Source organism: Agelaius tricolor, unplaced genomic scaffold (assembly GCF_023055355.1).
Source record: "Agelaius tricolor isolate 1412-34295 unplaced genomic scaffold, bAgeTri1.0.p SCAF_27, whole genome shotgun sequence".
NCBI classification, from domain to species: Eukaryota; Metazoa; Chordata; class Aves; order Passeriformes; family Icteridae; genus Agelaius; species Agelaius tricolor.
The window spans coordinates 8,027,837-8,047,592 of record NW_027269287.1 but is presented as its reverse complement, the minus strand read 5'-3'; the positions used below and the strand labels follow the sequence as shown (position 1 = coordinate 8,047,592).

Sequence of the window (19,756 nt, the reverse complement as noted above, 5' to 3'; positions counted from 1 at the left end):
TTTTGCTTTGGGGGTATTTTTTCTGATTTCAGTAAAGTAAGCATAGAAAGAAAATGGGCAACAGAGTGCTTTCAGGCTGTTCTCAAGATTTTTTTAAACTACATGCTTGAATTCTTGATTCAGTCATCATTCCTTGCCCACTGTACATTCCTAGGGCTATTTTCTAGATGCTGCTGTTTTCTTCCATTTTATATTGCTTAGCCTCAAATGCCAAACTATTTTTCTTCACTATGTAATTTTCCAAAAGCAGAGTCTGAACATTTATCCAGGGGAATCATATAAAAAAGGTGTGGGTTTGAACGGCTTGTTTTCTTTCTTTCATCAATTTATCAGTTTGATACATTCCTTAGATAACTCTGCCTGCTGTTTGAAATGTATATTTATACATCCACTGTCTTTAGAACATCATGTAATCTTCCCTGCTCTAGACATTATAGGATTTCTTCTGAGCTAAAGTAACAGAGCCAATGATTATGATAATGTAATTTTTCTTTTTTATTTTGAATATTCATGGTTGTTTTGACCGTCCTTTTCAATCCCAAAGTGCTGTCAAGATGACTTCCTTATGCATTCAACTCATAAAAACAATGCCAGACAGATTTCACATACTACTATTTTCGTCTTCATTGCTCTATGTTCATGTTTGGAATTAAGTATTGCGGATAATCTACACTTGCTGGTTTAGCTGAGCTACAGTGTAGTATTTTTCTTTTCCAGATCATATTCCTAATGATTGATCACTTGACAACAATCAAGTGTTTAAGATTCTAGAGTTTGTTCTTCAACTGGTGTAGGCCATTTGGGCTCTGTTGACCTCAAAATATGAAGCAATATGTAGCCACTAAGAATTTTATCTCTCTGTGCAGTTGCTCTTTACAAATAGTGTCCCCAGGAAAATGGTTTTGTTTGTTTTTTTCCCCATAGCAATTTGCCATTGAGTTAAATCACTGAAATCTAAAACAGACATTAAAAAGTTTGGATTAGTTGTTCCAAAGGAGCACTGTTTGGGCAGCATGTACAAACAGTAAAGACATTTCTGTAGTTCTCTGCTCAGCAGTCTGCTTGACCAGGCCCAGGCAATTTCATACCATACTGTGCTAGTTAGGTAAGGAAGTTTCAGGGAATGTCTTGTGATTTCTGTGAACCAAAAACATGAGCAGTCCAAGATGTGATAACATGAATTTTGAAATACAAAATTACTTTTTTTTTCTGTGTTTGATATAAAGATGTTGTCAATAGTGGGGAGTCTGAGAGAGAAACAACAGATCTGTTTGTTTAGGTGCATGGCATATTAGGAGTTCTAAGATCACAATATCTTGTCAACACAGGATTGGAAAACTTCCAGAGACTGTCAATCTAAATCTGCAGAGTTTGATGCAGAGTGTCCTAGCCCAGTGTGGAGGTCATCTTGAATAGTCAGTCTTGTCTTTTGTGCAAAAGCACATTTAACATTGTAATATTTACAAGGAGAAAATGAAAATTGCTTTCTACATACACTAAAATATCAAATTAACTTTTACTTCTGCTACATCCAAGAAAATGTATTTCAGAATTGTAACTGAAATTTTAGATTACTAACTCCAGCAGTACTTTTGCATATCAATTCCCTGCATATCAGTTAGTGACACGTGTGTAGGCCCTCACTGAAAGATAAATTTTCAGGCTAGTTTTAACTTTCAAAACAGAGTACTGTATTATTTTGATGATTATTTTTGATTATCTTAGAGATAATGAGTGGACAACAAAAATGTGTGTATGTGATTTAGATAAGCAATGATTATAGAATATCTCAACAATTCAGATGTTTTGCTAAGCTCAGTCTTTCAGCATTCCTTTTCTGGTTTCTTTGCCTATTTCTTTCATCCCTACCTGCATGCAGAATTTTTATGCTAGCTGGTAGGTCTTGTTTTCATTGCACCATTCTTCCAGGCTCTTGCATATCAAGGTTCTTCTTATTTAAAATAACTCTTTCCAATAAAACTAGCAGGCTCTTTCCTTACATTTTGAGGGTTATTAGACCCTTGAGATTTAACTTTTGTCTCTATCATCCCTCGTATTTGTATAACAGAACTTAAAGAGCTGCATTAATGACCACCTTATTAATTGCAGTTTTCATTCAGCATAGGATAAACACATTAGAACCACTAGAAATTACAAATTCAACTGTAAAATCATGGCCAAAGTTTGTTCTTTAGTAGAATACCAGGACTGTATTCTGACTAAATTAACTATTGCAAACAGCTGATGCACAATATACCATTATTTCTGTGTTAGCCTCTTTTGGATTACATTGATGTGGCTGGGTACAAAAGAAGTATTAATGAGATCACTGTCAAGCTCCGGTGCTGTTCTGACTCTCATAAAATAAGATATTCTGTCTTCCCTTCTTTAAGCATAGTCAAAGGGGTGAAGAAAAAGACATCCAAAAGAAGAATTTCAGGTACTTAAAACATTGACCTAAAGCACATTCATTGAGTGTATTCTAATCACCCCAGTGCTCAACCCTACAGCGCCTTAGTTTTATGGGTTTTTTTCCAAAACAAGGCCAAGAAAGGCAAAACAAAATTTGTGCCTTTTGTTGACTTTTTGCTCCAAATCTATCACCATGAACAAACAAGGTTTCACCCTTTTCAAGTAATATATTTGCTTAGAGTATATATTAAATAAATACCTCATAAAGGTTATGAGTCAGTCTCATATTAGTCAGGAAGGTATCATGAAAGGAAAATTTAAATTTTTGTTTCTCCCCACTGGATGGCCCTTTGGTGGAATTGCACGTTGCTCTATAAACTGGCTCTATTGCGTCCATGTTTCTGCCTTTTATCTGGAGTGCTGTCCTTACACTATTCAAATATGCAGTGAAGGACAGATCAGGAAGGAACATGTTTTAAAAAAAGCACTGGCAAACACTGTGTAATGTGATAGGAAGAAAGAGAAAATAAAGAGTACTAGTCAAAAATCTCAATTTAAACATAATTTACATAATTGCTATCACGGTGTTATTTCTTTACTCTGGAAAGCTTGCAATATCTTCTTTTTCTTTAGAATTATTACTGTAGCTCTTGCCATATTTCCCCCCAATTTTATATTTATCTTCTAGCTCTGCAGTAGTCCATGAAAAAAATCTAATTCATTACATAGGTGGTAGTGCCAAAAAGTCACAGAAGGTTCAAAATTATTTTTATCAACTCTCAGTCAATTATTTTTATCAAAATTATTTTTATCAACTCTCAAACTCTCAGTAATGTTTGAGAAGAACAGACTGTTGTAATAGTCACACAAACTCACAGAATTCTTTGGGTTGGAAGGGAGCTCTGGATATATCTAGTCCAACCCCACTGCTAAGAGCAGGTAATTCATGCTCACAGGCGTGTGTCTTCATAAAGAGTGGGTCTCTCCCAATCTGGAAATGTGTCCTAAGCTGCAAACACAAGGAGGGGCAGGATTCCAAAATACCCTGAATGAGATTAAGACACAAAGGAGGTCAAATGTTGATAATCAAAATTATAATACACATTTACTCACTATCAAAGAAAGAGCAAGCAAGAAAACAGAAAAGTAGGAAAAAGCAAAGAACTACAGAAAGGTAGGTAATTACCACCAAGAATCTGTGGCATCCTGTGAAGATCCTTCTTCCTTTGTCTCTTGGTGAGGAGGGCTCTGACAAACTTGCTGTGCACTCACTTATATAGAGGCTAAGTGGTGCTTTATGGCAGCAGCTGGGCAGCTCCACGCCAGCTTGGGACCATGGACACGGTATTCACGGGATATTCCCGTGATAGGGGATAGTTAGCTGGCCCTGCAGTTCACTTACCTTTAACAGCAGGGCCAGCAGCATTCACTGCCACTGACAAAGCTCATGGCCCCTTATCACACCAGGTCTTCAACTGCAGATCTTATCAAAGGCTGGGCAATGGTGAAAAAAGTCTGTTTAACAGTTCTTTACTGAGTCTTCAGTATTTTCTTCCTCATGTTTCTATAATTTCTGTTGTTCCTATTGTCTGCTGTTTAAAATACGGACTCTTACTAGTCAATAACAGTTTATGGCTTCTATTTTTAATAATCATGACCACAAATATAATTTCTCTCTGTAAAACTCTATTCTTCATTATTATGTCGTTTTCTCCACATTTTATAATCCTCAGCCTGATTTCCAATTAGGCATGAGACTAATTTTCAGACCTCATCACCATGCACACATAAAGACACATGCTAGCACAAAGATTTTTAAGATGATGTATTGAGCATTTGTAGACAGCTGATAGTATCTGAAAAATGTGGTCACTTAAGGTGTGGTGCCGAGTAATATGGGTGAAGTTGAAGACCCAAGTTTAAAAACTCATTTCTGGTTATCTACATAACCCACGGATTTGATGTCTGAGGTGAAATGGTGCCAGTGCTTTAAGGAGACCTGTTCCTGCTGGTCCTTTTCAGAGTGGAAGGAGTACCAAGCAGGTTTTTATTTTGCTGATGAAGAAAAGAGAAGATATGCTGGACATGCTATCTGTCACTATTTGAAATAGGTGAAAGTCTCAAGAGTTACAATCTGTTTTACTGAAAGGGTGGGGACTTCTGAATCATTAAGGTTCCACTGAGAAGGTTTAATATCTCCAAGAGTTTTCCCATACCTTTTCAATTCAAGAATTGGGAAGAATAATGTGGTTAAGCTGCTCTGTGAGGGATAGCCTGCAAGGGGGAAAGACAGTTAAAATAACCTGACTCTCTCAGCTCATTACAGGATGTAATGAAGAGGCCAGTCTCAAGTCACATCATGCACCTCTTCAGATCCTGTAGACCATTCAGCTTTACCTCAAGACCTGCTTCCACAGTCAGCTTTAAGATAACAATATCATCATGGTTGTCTGTCCTCCTTCTATTTACCTGAAAATTTGATTGTAGCAATGGGGAACAAAGACACACAGACCTTCTTGCTTGCTCTGAAGAAGATTGTTTATTGCAGCAAAACAAGCCTTTCTATGCTCTAAACTTAACCAAACCCAGCGTGCATTGGCTGCCTGGCACCGTGGTGTCACTGTTCACGTGTCCCTTTACCCAAGCAGCTCTCTGCAGCTCTCTGATCTGCAGTGTCCATGCATCTCCCCAAGCAATCACTCCCCCACACACATGGTGACCACATGCCAGCCATGCAAGCTGTTCCCTGGTTACAGGAATTGTTTTTCACCTCTCCGCTAGTCGAACCTTTCCCCAGAGTGCTTTGTGTTGCTCACCAGAAGTGAACAGAATTTCTGTCTCCCACATTTGAAAAAATAAAAACTTAACTGGGTGTCCATCACCAGATCTGTGGCCTTTTGATAGAGATTCAGGAGACTTCAAGGAGATCAAAGGCCTCCAGAGCTGAAACAGTATTGGCTTACTATCTTCTTCTTTGTGGGCTTCAGAGACAGCAGTGGTTAGGTTTTGGAAGGTAATTACTAAGGTGGGGTTTTGAGCAGTGGCCACACCATAAACCTACTGGTCTGTGTCTGTATGTTTTTCTGGGCAGTACTAATGACTCCTGCCAGTACAGGACTAATGCATTAACTACCAACTACTTCTGGGTCTATTTCATCAGTCCACAAAGGAAGTCTGCCACAGTGTTAGAGCCCAGAGTCTCCTGCTGAGGGGTGATGTGGGTCCCTATTTATGGACTTTACTTTGGACACCAATTATTAGTTGAAATAATCTGAAGAGTTTTCTCACAGAAGTTTCTGTTTAAGCATTAGAGATTTTTTGGCTTGTTACTAAAAGTCAAAGATGATTAGAGGGGTTCTTCACTGATAGCAGAAGGGCTATACTTTTGCTTTTGCAGCCACAGGTGCCAGAGCCTAGAAAGGTTGATGTTCAAGGCGTTTTTGGATGCCTATGTGTAGGGGAAGGGGTCAGGCCTTGCCTGGTGGGGCAGTGAACTGCCCCACATTCCCCACTCTTAAGAGACAGTATCCTGCCCTTCAGCATTTCCTTTTTTTCTCAAAACTCTCTTCTTATGATCTGTGCCTTTCTCTCCAAATTAGAAGTTACTAGTAGGACAGTTATCCACCATAAAATGTTCAGAGTTTTATTCTCTGTATTTAAATTTTTTTTTTCTTTTTTCTTTTGCCCATTTCTGGCTTAAACCCATTACCTTTACCAGAGTATACTTTTGAGTCTGGCTTATTTATTTCTCCCACTTTCCTGGTCATTTGAAATGTTTGGTTTTCAAATGCACTTTAACTTGGAGAGAAGAGAGGTTTAGGATTACAGGTATAATCCTTTCCTAAATCACCCGATTTTGTCATGGGGTTGGAAGAACAGTGTGTTGAATAAAAAGACTCACATAACATGGATTTTATTTAGGGATTTGTGTAAATTAGCTTGACATAGTTTAGAGCTAGTAATTTACTTTGTTTTGCTTTGGTTTCACCAAAAGAAAAATACAGTTCTGGCTGAAAATCAGTATGTAAATGTTAAGTATTACTATTCAGCAAACAGCATATCAATCTTTATTTTACAATTTCCTGTGAAAGAGGAGTAGGACATCTTCTCAGACTTTACTTTGGGTTCATATCCTTTTTAAAATTCAGGTCATACTATCAGTATCAATTTTACTCTGCTTTCACAGTTTGTGTTCACAACCAAGCCCTAGCAAATCTCTTGCTTTTCAGATACCTTAAGCCTACTGCAAACAAATAAAACACACAAATGAAGTAGTAATAAAGCTTTGTATTAAGCTTTGTTAGCTTTGTATTATAAATTTTATCTACTATTTAAATGACAGTTATGCCCACAAAATTGGCAGTTGTAGTCATGCAAGTGATGAAACTGATTCCAGTCAATTCCAGTCACAGCCCATATTCAAGGCCCCAGACCTCTCTTGCTGAGTCCCTTAAAGAGGCTTATGGGTTGTTTTTTTCTTTTACCCAGAGTTAGATGAGAAAAGAGAAATGCCAACAAAATATTCCTTAAGAGTCAAAACAACCAAAACTTTACTGGCAACTTCAGAAAATATGGGATCTTTGGCAAAAGTTTAAAGCAACATTGAATCAACACAAAGCATTTCACAAAGCATTAATTTAGCAAGCTCCAAGTCCATCCAACTTGACAAACTCCAACCCATTTGATTTTAAGTTACTTAGATTTCAAGAAGAAGTAATTGGATGAAAAAAAACAAAGAGAAAGACAGAAGAGATATAGAAAAGAACAAATATGACTACCACTGGTGGTTCCAGTGGTCAAGTGCTTGCCTCATGCTCTAGCGTGAGTACCATATGGCTTTCCTGGGCCCTTTCCCCAGGTGGGACATCTGGTATCCACTCTGGGGCTGGGTTAGGGGGTCCAGGGGTAGGTTTGGAACATTGCATCCACTGTGCTCCCTGCAGAGTACAGGTTCTGGGGGAGGGGTGGATGGAGCAACTCACCGCCTCACCAGGGCAAGGCTTGTCTTACCCCTTATCCCATTCATGCAACTGAAGTGTTTCAAGCCACCAATCTCCTCCAGTCTCTCACACCATCTTTCTCTGGAAAGGAAATGCCAGCAGTGTTTGAAAAATTAATTATTAAGAACCTTGGTTTACTCTAGGTAGCTCATGTATTGTATTTTATAACATGGCATCTTACTGGAAGAAAATAAGTGCAGTTTTTCCCTAGTCCAGCTTATTTTTTACACAAATATTTGGAGCAGGAAATAAAAAACAATTAACAGTTGTGGGACATGTGGGAATAGTTGGAATAGTTTAAGCAAGGATGAACCATGATTCTTCTGACTGCCTCGTCTTTCCTGTGCTGTTTTGTCTAATCATGCCTCAGAGAATGTCAACAAATTTCCTTTAAGCTCAGAAGGTGCAATGGGTTGGAAATAGTGATCCTTTCTCTGTCTCGTTCTGTCTTCATGGTATTTGTGGGAAGCGATTTAAAACTGATATATTTTTGGATTATCTGGTTCTGGCTAGGACTGGATGAATTTTTACAGTAGCCAGGAGGGGGAGTGGCTAGAACCTAGAGGTTATTTTCTACCATCTCTGATCATTGTTAGAGGCAGGAGAAAGGGATTCTCTTCCAGGAAGAGGGGTTCCTTTAGGTTGACTAAGTGTGGCACTGGCTTCGAGCCTGGCGGTGGTGGTTTGGCTGTGGGCGGGTCAGGCTCTGTAGTGAGCATTTCACATGTAAATCACTCTCTCTCTTTTGTACAGTTTTGTTTTTGATATTGTCACTGTTGTTGTTCATTTCCTTATCTCATTGCTGTTCCCAGTAAATTGTTTTTATCTCCACCACGATCTTTTGTGCCTCCAGTAGCGGGTGGGGAGGGAGAGGGAGTGAGCATGCAGCAGCAGGATTTGGAAAGTCTCAGTGGGAGCACTAAATTGGAGAGTGCCATTCCTAAATCATGACATGAATAAAGGTACAATGTTATTGTGTAAGACACTTAAAATTAAAACAGCCTCACGACCTTTGAATGTAACACCACTTGAGTTCTGGATATGATACAGGTTTTGTTAGGGTGACATAGTTCTTTTTTCACACAAGTTAATTATAAACCAAAATGAATTTACATGGAGGGCAGAATCTCTTAAAACTGAAGAGGCAAGAGGCAATTTTCATATTTAGAAAGCAGGCAAATACCTGTATAGCTTATTGTTCATTTCTGCTGTACAAGGGAACATTATACTTGGAAGTATGTGTTTTACATGAAGGAATAGAGCAAGTGCCTATTTCCTGATGACAAATGAAGCACACTGGATATATGATGTGCATCTTCAGAAGCTGTATATCTGAGGAGAATAATGGCATTATTGCAAAGGCTTCAAGAATGCAGTAAAGATTAAGGAAATAACTTACATAAATGGCTTTGTGTTGCTGTGCAGCACTGGATATAGTTGATATCACTGGTTCTGATCCATTATGGTCACTTTCAGAAAACAAAAATAATTCTTTGTGATATAATCATTATTAATCTTATGTGAAATATAAGGTCTTTCACATTGCCTAAGAAACTGGTGGCTTTGCTCTTTCTGAAGTGCTTGGTTTATAAATTGCACTGAATCACTGAAAGTAGTTTTCTCATCTCTGTCTGCTTCTCTTGTGGTTGGTTTTTAGAAAACCTGTATTCTCTAACTAAATACTTTCAAACATCTTCACAGGTAATCTTGACAACACCATTGTCAGTGAACCAGTGATGTTGAAACTATTAAATGATAAATTATGTTTCTTCCCAATCTAATTTATTAAGATAGCAAAAATGTCAACAAAATGAGTGAACAAATATTCTGTCTGATAGCTACAGCATCAGAGGAAGAAAAGAAAAATTAAATGCAACATGTATTTCTTAGATGTTGAACTTTGGAGTCAATGACAAAGACTGTTGTATCATGTGGTTTGATTACAAAAAGTTGAACTTCGTTAATGAAATATTGTCCTCAGAATACAAAATTTTCTTTCCATTTCTTATTTTCAGAAAACAATAATCATGTTCACACTTGCTAGGGTAATACACAACAACCCATTGGAAATGTTGAACATAACCTTCTGTCTGTCTGTGGTCTGGAAAAAAATTAAGAGAAACTATTTTTTTTCCATGGTGATACTTCATTTTAATCCCATTTAACACAGTATTGTTAATGGATTTGATGCTGCCAACATGTTTAGATTTAGAGATAGATATTTGGGGGAAAAAGAACAGCTTTCTATAGGAGCTGAGTTTTTCTGGTTTCTTGCTCAATGCTTTCCACTAGAAATGTTTATTATTTTCCTCTGCTTACATCAGCTCAAGAACCAGCATTTCAATAAAACTGCCTTTATTCCACCTTATGACTCTTGTCACTTGAAAGAGCACACAACATACAAGGTTGGCACCTTCAGCATGTTTAAAACCTTGAGACCTGGCTTATTCAAATATGTGTTTAGAAACTAATGCAGTGACAGACAAAATAGTGTGGAGCTCAGCATATATACTAAACGATATGTGTTGCAATAAGCACTGTTTACAGGACAAGAAATCGTTTTCTTATTGCCGGGTTTTACCAATTCTTTTACATGAATCTGTAACACAGGACCTTTTGAAACTTAACTGATAGCTACACAATCTTTTTCCTACAGTCAGAAATTCTTTTACTCAACTACTCCTATTCTTTTATTTAGGACAGTGAAAAGAAAGGATTTATGAATAGACTTTATGCCATCCAGGAGGTGTGTGTCACTGTCCAGAATATCCTAGATGAAATTGCTTCCTTTGGTGAGAGGATCAAGAAGTAAGTGCTGACACAGGTGCTGGATTGCTCTCCACTACTCTTTAACATCTTTTTCATGCACAGATATGTTAGATTTTTACTTACTTCTTCCAGGGGAGTCCATCGTTCAAACTCACCTATATTTACTTTGCTCTATGGAGGCCCTCACTCAGTTGAAATTCTCTTACATTAATTCTGGAGTTTAGAACTATATTAATTGGGACAAAAATCAAAAGTAAGGGTTTTAAGCAAAAGAGAAAGAGCATATTGTTGTGAGGTTGTTATTTAAAAGCAATAATAAAAATGCAATTTTGATAAAGGAAATAAGCAGAATTGAATAGGAGTTTTATATTTTAAGGATGTAAATATGTTCCCTTGCTAGAAGTTTTATTTATTGGTCCGCAAAACCTTTCCTTTAGAGTATTTGTAATTTGTAACACCTAATACATAATATATAAAAATTGCCAACAAATCTGGACATTAAAAAGAGAGGTTCTGAGATGTACTACAGGAAATGTATTGGTGTATTTCTGGCATGGTCAATGGACAGCAGCACAAGGTTTATTACTTGAGGTCAGACAGGTTCCAGACCTTCAGCTGCAAAATATGGAAAGGATTGACTTGGTGTTCTGCATCTTGAAAGCCAAGAGCATCTCACCACTACCCAATTCACTTTTGGAAGTGAATTTTAGGAAACCTATGCCTTGGGTGGAGGTCAGTCTGCAGGAATCCTGAGGATCATCTCTAAGGCTGTCCTGTTCATTCTCGACAAAATGGGCATTGCCATTTATTTGTTTAAGAACAAAGTTCCTGATAGGAAAGCCTGGGAAAGTGTTCCCATAGGGACAATTCCAGGCAGGCTGTATTCACAGCAGGAGAGGCAGGTGCAAGCATATTGTATCACACAAGTTCTCCAGTTAGAAAAATGAACCAGTCTCTGAAAAAAGTTCTTTATCAAAAGGCTATTCGTGGAAGTTGTCTTGATGATTAAGTAGTTCTAATTGTGCATTTTGGAGGTAGGGTTTGTTCTCTTATATACCAGATGAGAGCTACAGAATTTTGTAAACTGAGTGAGACTATAAATCTTTGTCATTTGTTCCTAAAACTATAATGGGAAACCTGTACTGAATGCCGTGTTAACACAGCCCATAAGGAGCTTTGCTAAGTGAGGAGCCAGTGCTCCCACACATCATGGTGTGTCTGTGATGATTGCACAAAGCCGAGTCACAGGAACATGAGCAGACCCTCAACCTTCTGTTCATCCCAAATGCCTACAGAAAAGGGGAAAAGAGCAGGTGTCCCCTGAGGATAAAGGGAGGCATCCTACACTAAGTGATACTAACATAATGCTAGTGGAGACATGTCAAAATTGCCAAGGAAAAAAGAAGACAAATAAACAGGAAGCCAGAGCTCATAATGAAAAATATGGCTTGCAATTCAGGTAATTGCAATTATTCATCTAGAGAAGCCAAAATTATGTGATCACATTGATTGAGAATGTAGCTAGTAGTAGTACTTTAAAGTGTATCATTAAACTATTTAGATTTAAAGCCACATTATCCTTCTGGATAAATGTCATCCAACACTTTTGAGATGGCAGTGCTTTCACGGAACAAATACACCAAGCCAGGCTCCCCTTAACCAACGTTCCTATGGTATGTATGTATAAAATTATCAACTGGTCTTTCTCTCTTCATTGAACGCAGGAGTTGGAGACCCACAGCACCCTTTCCAAGATCCATTAACTCTCCCTCACACCTCAATTTTGCAGAATTTATAAATTTATAAATATTCTGCAATTTTGCAGAATAGAGTCTGGGACCCTTAGTGAGGATGTTTTTATCTGTGACTTTTTTTGGAAAGGTAATATCCTGCAACTCTGACGGGATCCCAGAAATTCTCTTCCTTTATTCATAGAAAAAAACCCCTTTACTTATTTCAGGGGTTTTTAATTATATATTTTTTAAATTTTGACATCCAGGGGGTTTTTATTTCTTCCCTCAACCACTGCTGTTGCATTATCCCTGTCTTCATGACTAACTTTTCTACGCCCTCTTTTTTCCCGCCCGCCAGCCCTCTCCTTCTTATGCACATGGATGAGTCTCCAACTTTGCATAGCCATGCACTTGCCTTTTCCTTTTCCCCCAGAGCTGGAAGGCACCTGGCTGAGGAGTGCGCCTGTACCTCAGACAGAGGGGAATGTCCCTGTTCAGCCTTTAACTCCTTGTGCTATCCTTAAAGTGGAATAGGGAGGAGATAAAACAAGAAAGCCTTAGCAGTAGTTCTTACAACTATTGTACCCTACTCTACCATGGTGTTGAGAAGGGAATGGAGATTGCCTGTGTGAGTACATTTGGAGAGTAAGGAGCTCTGTGGGTTTTTCCTGGGGCTGAAACTGGGGTTAGGCACTGAGATTTCCAAAAAGCAGAGCAGTGATTCACCTGGCAGATGTGCACTGCTGGGCTGGGAGAGGTGAAACTCAGCAGGCAAGTGGGCAAAGCTAGGACCTCCTTTCATTTCTACTGACATGATCCAAGCCCAGGCTCTCCCTGATGAATGACAAATGCATCCATGCTTTCATTAGTAGACTCAGTTTGTTCTTCCTGATGGAAACTGACACTTCTCCCACTGTCCTTTCCTCTTTTATTGGCTTTGTTGGCCTACCTCAGTTCTGACTTTTGTTAGTTTTTCTTCAGTCCTGACTTTTGTGAATTTCTCTTTAGTACATTCAACTGGACTGTCCCATTCCTGAGCTGGCTGGCAATTGTTGCCCTCTCTGTGTTCACCATCATCCTGTATTTCATTCCACTGAGATACATTGTCCTTGTCTGGGGTAAGTAAAGCCCTTTTAAACTGTCTGTATTGCTTTAAAAACCTGTTTTTTAATGGATGACTTACACTGACACTACTTTTTGGTATTTATGGTCATGAAGCTACCCTATAATGGAATTAGGCATGTTAGTTAACAGCAACACTGTAACTATTTAGGCCCACCTGCAAAATGCATTTTTCTTGGCTGACATTTTAGACTTAATCATACTATAAACATTTAGCCATGAGGATTCTTCATATATCAAAGTGTAGCTTTGTCTAGATATGACTCTGATTTATTTTCACCACTTACGCACAATCAGAGGCATTTCAATCTATATAGTGCATTTAGGACAATACTCCTTTTTTACTGCAGTACTTTATCTTGTGTAAGCGTATGCAAACATAGCAGCAAGAAACCTGTTTAAGGGGTCATCTTTAGTTAGACAGAAAGGAATACATGGTATTTGGCTGGTTGATAATGAACAGAAACTCTGGGCATGTAGGGGGATGGAATTATGATTGATCCAAGCTTTCACTAGTTGTGCTTATATCTATTCCTTACACTGATTCTTAAAAAGCTACTGTTACCACATCTGTTGTAAATAATGCTCCAGGTTTTCATTTGTATATCTTTTCATACTTCTTACACCACCAGCTGCTATACCCAGTAACACAGACTTATGAAGAGCAGAGTGGCCAGATTTTCTTTCTGAAGAATAGCAGTCACTCTTTTGTGAAAAAGTTTTGAATTCAGGAGACAGCATAAAATCATTGAACTGACTCCAAAGAATTTTTTTTGTTTATCAGTCAGTATTAGTAATTTTCCTAGAATGTTTTCCCAAATGATCATAGCTGAAACAATAAAGAAGATATGAACAAAAGTATTTCTACAGAATGAACAAAAGCAAGCATATGGGCTTCCTTTCTTTTCCTTCTTTGACTTTTACTTCTTCCTCCATACCATGCATCACTTAAGTGTAACCCAGACTTAGTTCATTCCCAAAATTTCATTTCTTCTAGCATGCACACAGGAAGTTCAAAGTATTTGTCTGTCATTTTTCAGACAGGTCTGACATCTTGCTTTTTTACATCAGGTTTGATACAATAATCTGAGATTATAATACCCCTCCAAGATCCACATAACTGTAGAGCCAGAACGTTCTTTGAAAAGCTCATGACTCATACCCCTGGAAGTGTCACACTCCCACAGAAATATCTCTGTTTCAGATAAGGCAGAGTCTCAACTCCCAAGCCTCCCAAACCATGGATGGATAGTGTAAGCATAAATTATTATAAATGTACCTTGCACTCTCTGCATCTCTTCTCTCCCTGCCTTCAAGTTACATAGGCTATGGAGATATAACTTCAACCCCCTTGGTTCACTAGAGGTTTTGACTCCACATTTTTCTCCTGCATTTCAGTTCAGGTGACTTTTTACTCAGAAAGTGTACGTGGATCCCTTCTTTAGGAATCTTTTTCTCTTGCATCATGGCAGGAGACCAGACAGGTATTGCACAGGTGCAGGTCCCATAGTCCAGACCTCCTCAGGGTGAAATGAATTCTCACAGAGCCCTGTTATGCTGAGAACAGCTTTGAGCATCTGTTCCTTCAAAAATTGCAGTATTCCAAACACCCACCTGTTTTCTCCATCACTGTATGTTTCTAGCCTCTCCTGTGTATATTTCTTCAACGTATTCATCCATCCTGCCTGTGGGAAGCCATTGATTTCTCTTTTTTGACTTAGTTCCATAGGAATGTTTGAGCTGGTCTGTAGTAGCATCTGTCCATTTTGTTCCTTGGAAGGCAGAGTTTTTAAATTAAAATTTCTTCATATTACGTGTCATCTTTTGTATAGCTGTCTTCTGTGCATCCCTAGGGTCTGCTCCTTTCAGCCTGCCCTAGCAAGAAATTCTTCATCCTTTCCTGGCTGTGTCTCTCCCAGTGGAGACTACTGGTCCTTGAAGATGTGGTGTGTTAGGTGGGGTGGAGCAGAAACCACTTCTCCATCCTAATCCCATTTGATGAAGTGCTGAGTCCTGGTAACAGCTACAGCTGTTAATGTGGAAAAAACTGTAATTATTTTAATCTGAAAATTTTCAAACTGTTGGAAAAGACCAATCTCCTTGTTCTATTCTGCTTCTCCTGTAGTGTCTCCTCTCATTTGTGCAGCCTTTCTTGAGGTTTCACATGCCGACTGGTATTTTTCTTTATCAGGTGTGATAAAGTGAGATCATACCACCAGAACTCACCCATGAGTTGTCCAGTGGCCATGTGCAATGAACAGTGGCGTTCAACCTTAAATTTTTGCAGTCACTTCCTGATGCAGAACCTCTTCTTAAACAAAGGTGTTTGAAGGTCAGATGTTCCTTCTGAACATTCACTATCAAACACCATATAAAGGGAGGGCAGCATCTCCTATCTGCACTGCAGAACTGAGGATTCAAGCAGTGGAATGCCGTGGTTGTTGTCGACACTGAATCTTGCATGCCCTATCCAAAGGCTATATGTCCTTGCTAAAGCTTTCTGAAAAGTCTGGGCACCAAAGACTTTGTGGAAGATAAACTATGTAATCTTATATCTGATAGCGCCTGGATAAATTACATAGGAAGGCATATTTTTAATCATGTCCTGGCTTTCTCCTGCTCACATGAGAGTCAATGCAGTTTGCACTGTTCCTGTCCATGTTTTACACATGTGTTCCCAGAGCCCACAGACCAGGTTCTCAAAGTCTATGAATCTGACTCGGTATGTAATTAAGAAAATATATCTAATTTAAAAGCCTGCTTCCTGATTATTTTGTGGATGATTTTTCTTGGTGCTTCTGAATACTAATTCTCAATAGGCATTATAAGACCATGAAGTCTAAAGGAGACATATCCTCTCTCCTCTGCACTGCTATCAGCTTGTCTCTACCTGTCATTCTCACACAGAGGTTTGTGCAAACTCCTCTAAAGCTTTCATATGATTCAGACTTCATGCTTCCCATATATTTCATTGTCGTTAGCATGAAAATACTTTCTTTGAATATTCTGAATCTTATATGAATTTTGTGTCCTCCAATTAAGCCCAATTCTGCTCATCCTTTCTGTTTCAGAAATTAAGTACTTTTTATGCCTCTGCTTTTCCCAACTTCCTCATAATAATCACAGTTTCTGTGACTTTCCAAAAAAATATATTGAAGGAATTTGAAAATGTCCCTAGAACTTTTGCATTTTGAAACAGGGAACCACAGAAGCAGAGTCCAACCTTTGGAGCCCGAGTTTACAATTCATGCATTCATTCAGTGCTACTGTCAGGATTCAGAATGGATCCTAAAATCTGTTTTAAAACTTTGACAAAAGTATGTATCTTTTGAAATCATATACCTTATGATAGTAACATTTGAACTTTCACTTTTGCAGGCATCAATAAATTTACAAAGAAGATTCGAAATCCATATGCAATTGATAACAACGAGCTACTTGACTTTCTGTCCAGAGTCCCTTCTGATGTGCAAGTGGTGTGTATAATTATTTTATTTTATCATTTTTAAAGCCGTTATTTTGATTTACTATTATATTCTTTGGCAGAAAGAAATTGCAAACTCAAGCTGAGGACAGTCCATTAACCAGAAGGAGGCTGCTAGATCTTTATCCAATGAGAAAAAAGTTCCAGCATTGGTTGTGCCTCTTAGGATCCTTGGAAAAAAAATCAGTAGAAGGACAAGTATTTGTGAGATGGTAGCTAGAGCTTGTATTAAGCAGCATCCAGCATGATGTGAATCTGTTTGGGATAAGGCACTGCACAGGAAACACTGGAGCTGTGGGTCTCAGAAGCAAGAGAAGGAACAGGAAGGTCAAATAACAGAAGAGGCAGACAGCATTGCTCAGCACTCTGAGAATACTTTGGCCTTTCCTTTCCAAGGGGTGAAAGCTTTTGCTGTGGCCACAGTTCCACTGGGCTCATAAATTCCTTTCAAAAAAAAAACCCCAAAAAAGCTGGTTGTGAGTTACAAGCTTTTATGATGCAGTACACAATCCCCAGAGAGCATGCAAGATTTAAGATAGCATCAAGCACATAAATCACATCCGGTGTCACAAAGATTATAGACTTCCCATATTTCTAGTTTCAGTTCAGAGCTGGTATTAGGTAGGAGATAGAGGTGAGAACACTCTCTCTGTATCTGATACCCTCTGAGGTAGGCATTTAGAAATAACCAAGCTTTTAAGAAACATTATGAAGAATGGTATCCAATATGGTCAAGATGATAATGTTTATTGTCTGCTAGAGCTCATGGAGAAAACAAAAAAAAACTAGTCTTTTCTAAGTTTATATCAGCATGCAGTGTTATTTCCTGGTAGGATATTCCTAGTGTTGGTTTTCCTTCTTATTCTAGATCTGTCATTCTGGTGTTGGTGAATCACATCTGCAAATCCTGTGTTGTTTTTAGGGGAAAATCTTCTTTTTTTTAACCTTTTATCCCCTGTCAGAAAAAAAAGGGTATCTTTCTTTTTTCCTAACAAGTGCCACCTGACAACTTTCTTTCTGAACTTTGTGTTTAAACAGATGCAATACCATGAACTGAAACAAGATCCAACTCACAGCCCAAGCAAGAGAAAGAAAAACAATCTTGCCTAGCCAACTTCATGTGTTGAGGAGACCAGCATCTGCCAGGGGAAGATAAAAGAGCAAGCCTAAGAAGAGTTTCCTTTCTCTAAGATTTTTATTTATCTTGCCTTTTTATCTATTGGGGAGATTTTGTAACAGTATTCAAAGGTGGAAAATGATTTCTCGTGGAAAATCTATTTCTCATTGTAAAGACATTTGTTTCAAGTAGGGTTTTTGTCATTTTAAAGCCTTGTTAGAAATAATATAACACATTAAATGAGTCAATCTAAAATGGAGAATATATATTGCTACTTGGTGGTCAAAGATACGTGAGATAGTCAAATCATGCTAACTAAACCTACAAAACACTAAATCTGACTCAGAAATTTCTCATATTTTATTTGTGAGCCTTCATATTTTTATCCAGTTAGTCATCATTACAATTTTCTATGTTTTATATATTGCAAGAGAAATACAATGTAGTGGAGCCTACTGCACTTATGTTTTAGTAGATTTTTTTAAATTTCAGACCCCAATGTTAACTTCTGGTGCAACATTTTTCTATGTGGTAGGGCTGCTTATAAGACAGTGAGAAACACCAAGTGCAAATCTCTTTGTGGAGCTCCCAAAAGCAGTTCCTGCTGTCTTTATCATTCCATTGTAAGACCTAAAAATCTCTGTTTCAAAATACTGCCAGGTTTGTAACTGATTGCCTGTCATATTTTTCTACGTGTACCAGTAGTCTTCATTTGTACTACATAGCTTAGCTCTAATGGGTAAAACTAACTTCATACTGCTTTGGGTGTCATACTATGAATACTTTTTTGTGCACATAACTATTTTAATATGGATATCTTGCAGAAAAGGTTTTTCATTCAAATCACAGGATCATATGAATATGCTTTATGGTATAACATTGCCTGTTACCAATGTGAAATACCGTGTAGAGGAAAAAAAAATGCAGTTGTGGTAAAACTGATACACCAGGGTTTTCTCCTTAGTTAATAATGTCAGTTCTTCTGATACAATCTTTCCCTACTGCATGGAAACTGCATTATCTTATAAATTACATGGAACATAGATGAGAAACATTTACATTTCAAATGTCTTAGTGGCCACTGCATAACGAGTACTTGGGGATATATTCTGGTAGCTGCATGCAGACTTCCACACTCAGCTCCCCACATAGTGAGCAGAGACTCATTCCTGAGGGACTACCTGTGCACAGCTCCTCATTATTAGTTCCCAGTGACATTAAAGGGGATTTTTTGCCCAGGGGAGAATGACAGGACTGCATCCTCAAGGGGGGCTGTGGTCCTCTCTGGATTACCTCTCACTGGTTGCAATTGCAGATAAAGTTATATTGCACTACTCTAAAAATACTTTTTGAAAAGTCTATTTAGAAATACTTTGCAAGCACATCTGAATATGTATTTGTCCAAAGAAATATGTGTTAGTTGCATTGCTTATGAAGGATCATCCTGGATTTCTTTGTTTTGCAGATAAAATGATAGCCAAGTTCTTATGTGACAGTAACTTTGATCCTTCTGTTTGTATATTTAAAAGAATGCTAATCAAATGAATGGTCTGTAGAAAGGCTTGGACTTAAACAAGCTCTTATTACATCATGACTCTGAAAGAGTTTAATTTTGCAGCTTGTGTAACCTTTTGGCTGTATCCTACCTGAAGAGCAACATACTATTGGTGAAATCAAAGGCACTGGTCAGCCTATTTGTTTTAAAAGAAACAAATTTGTGACTAAACAAGATGTGAATGCTTGTTGCCTGTTGTCAGTTTTGCACATTTCTTTAATACACCGCAAGCCTTGTACCTTAACGTTGCCCACCAGCCTGCGTGTTGTCTTTTTTTTTGTACACAATTTCAAATGTTTGCTTCGGTGGTAATATCTAAGCTGGTTATGCATGTTTCCAGAATTAAACACACTTCTAAGCATCAGTCTCTTAGATATTCTTAAGCCTCTGTCTTTGAAATCCTATGTTGTCGTTTTTCTATGAGTGCTGTGATGGGAAAGTGAATTTCTTTGGGCAGGCTTTCAGTATTTTAAGTTCCCTAACATGCAGGGATGGGGGCGGGGGGAGGGGAGACAACAAACATCTGTTTGTTGAAAAATGGTGGACTACTTTTAAATGCCTCAG

At 38.2% G+C, this 19,756-nt stretch overlaps 1 protein-coding gene across 2 annotated transcripts in view; it reads left to right on the top strand.

Moving 5' to 3' along the window:
* The window catches only part of MCTP1 (multiple C2 and transmembrane domain containing 1), a 212,687-nt gene extending 193,131 nt beyond the window's left edge, over positions 1-19,556 (top strand). For both annotated transcript variants that reach the window (XM_071448671.1, XM_071448670.1), the window contains 4 exons: positions 10,111-10,220; positions 12,923-13,032; positions 16,415-16,512; positions 17,559-19,556. In XM_071448671.1, the coding sequence (XP_071304772.1) occupies positions 10,111-10,220; positions 12,923-13,032; positions 16,415-16,512; positions 17,559-17,630 (390 nt within the window). In that variant the 3' untranslated portion in view covers positions 17,631-19,556. The remainder of the gene's footprint in view (positions 1-10,110; positions 10,221-12,922; positions 13,033-16,414; positions 16,513-17,558) is intronic.
* Positions 19,557-19,756: the final 200 nt, after the last annotated feature.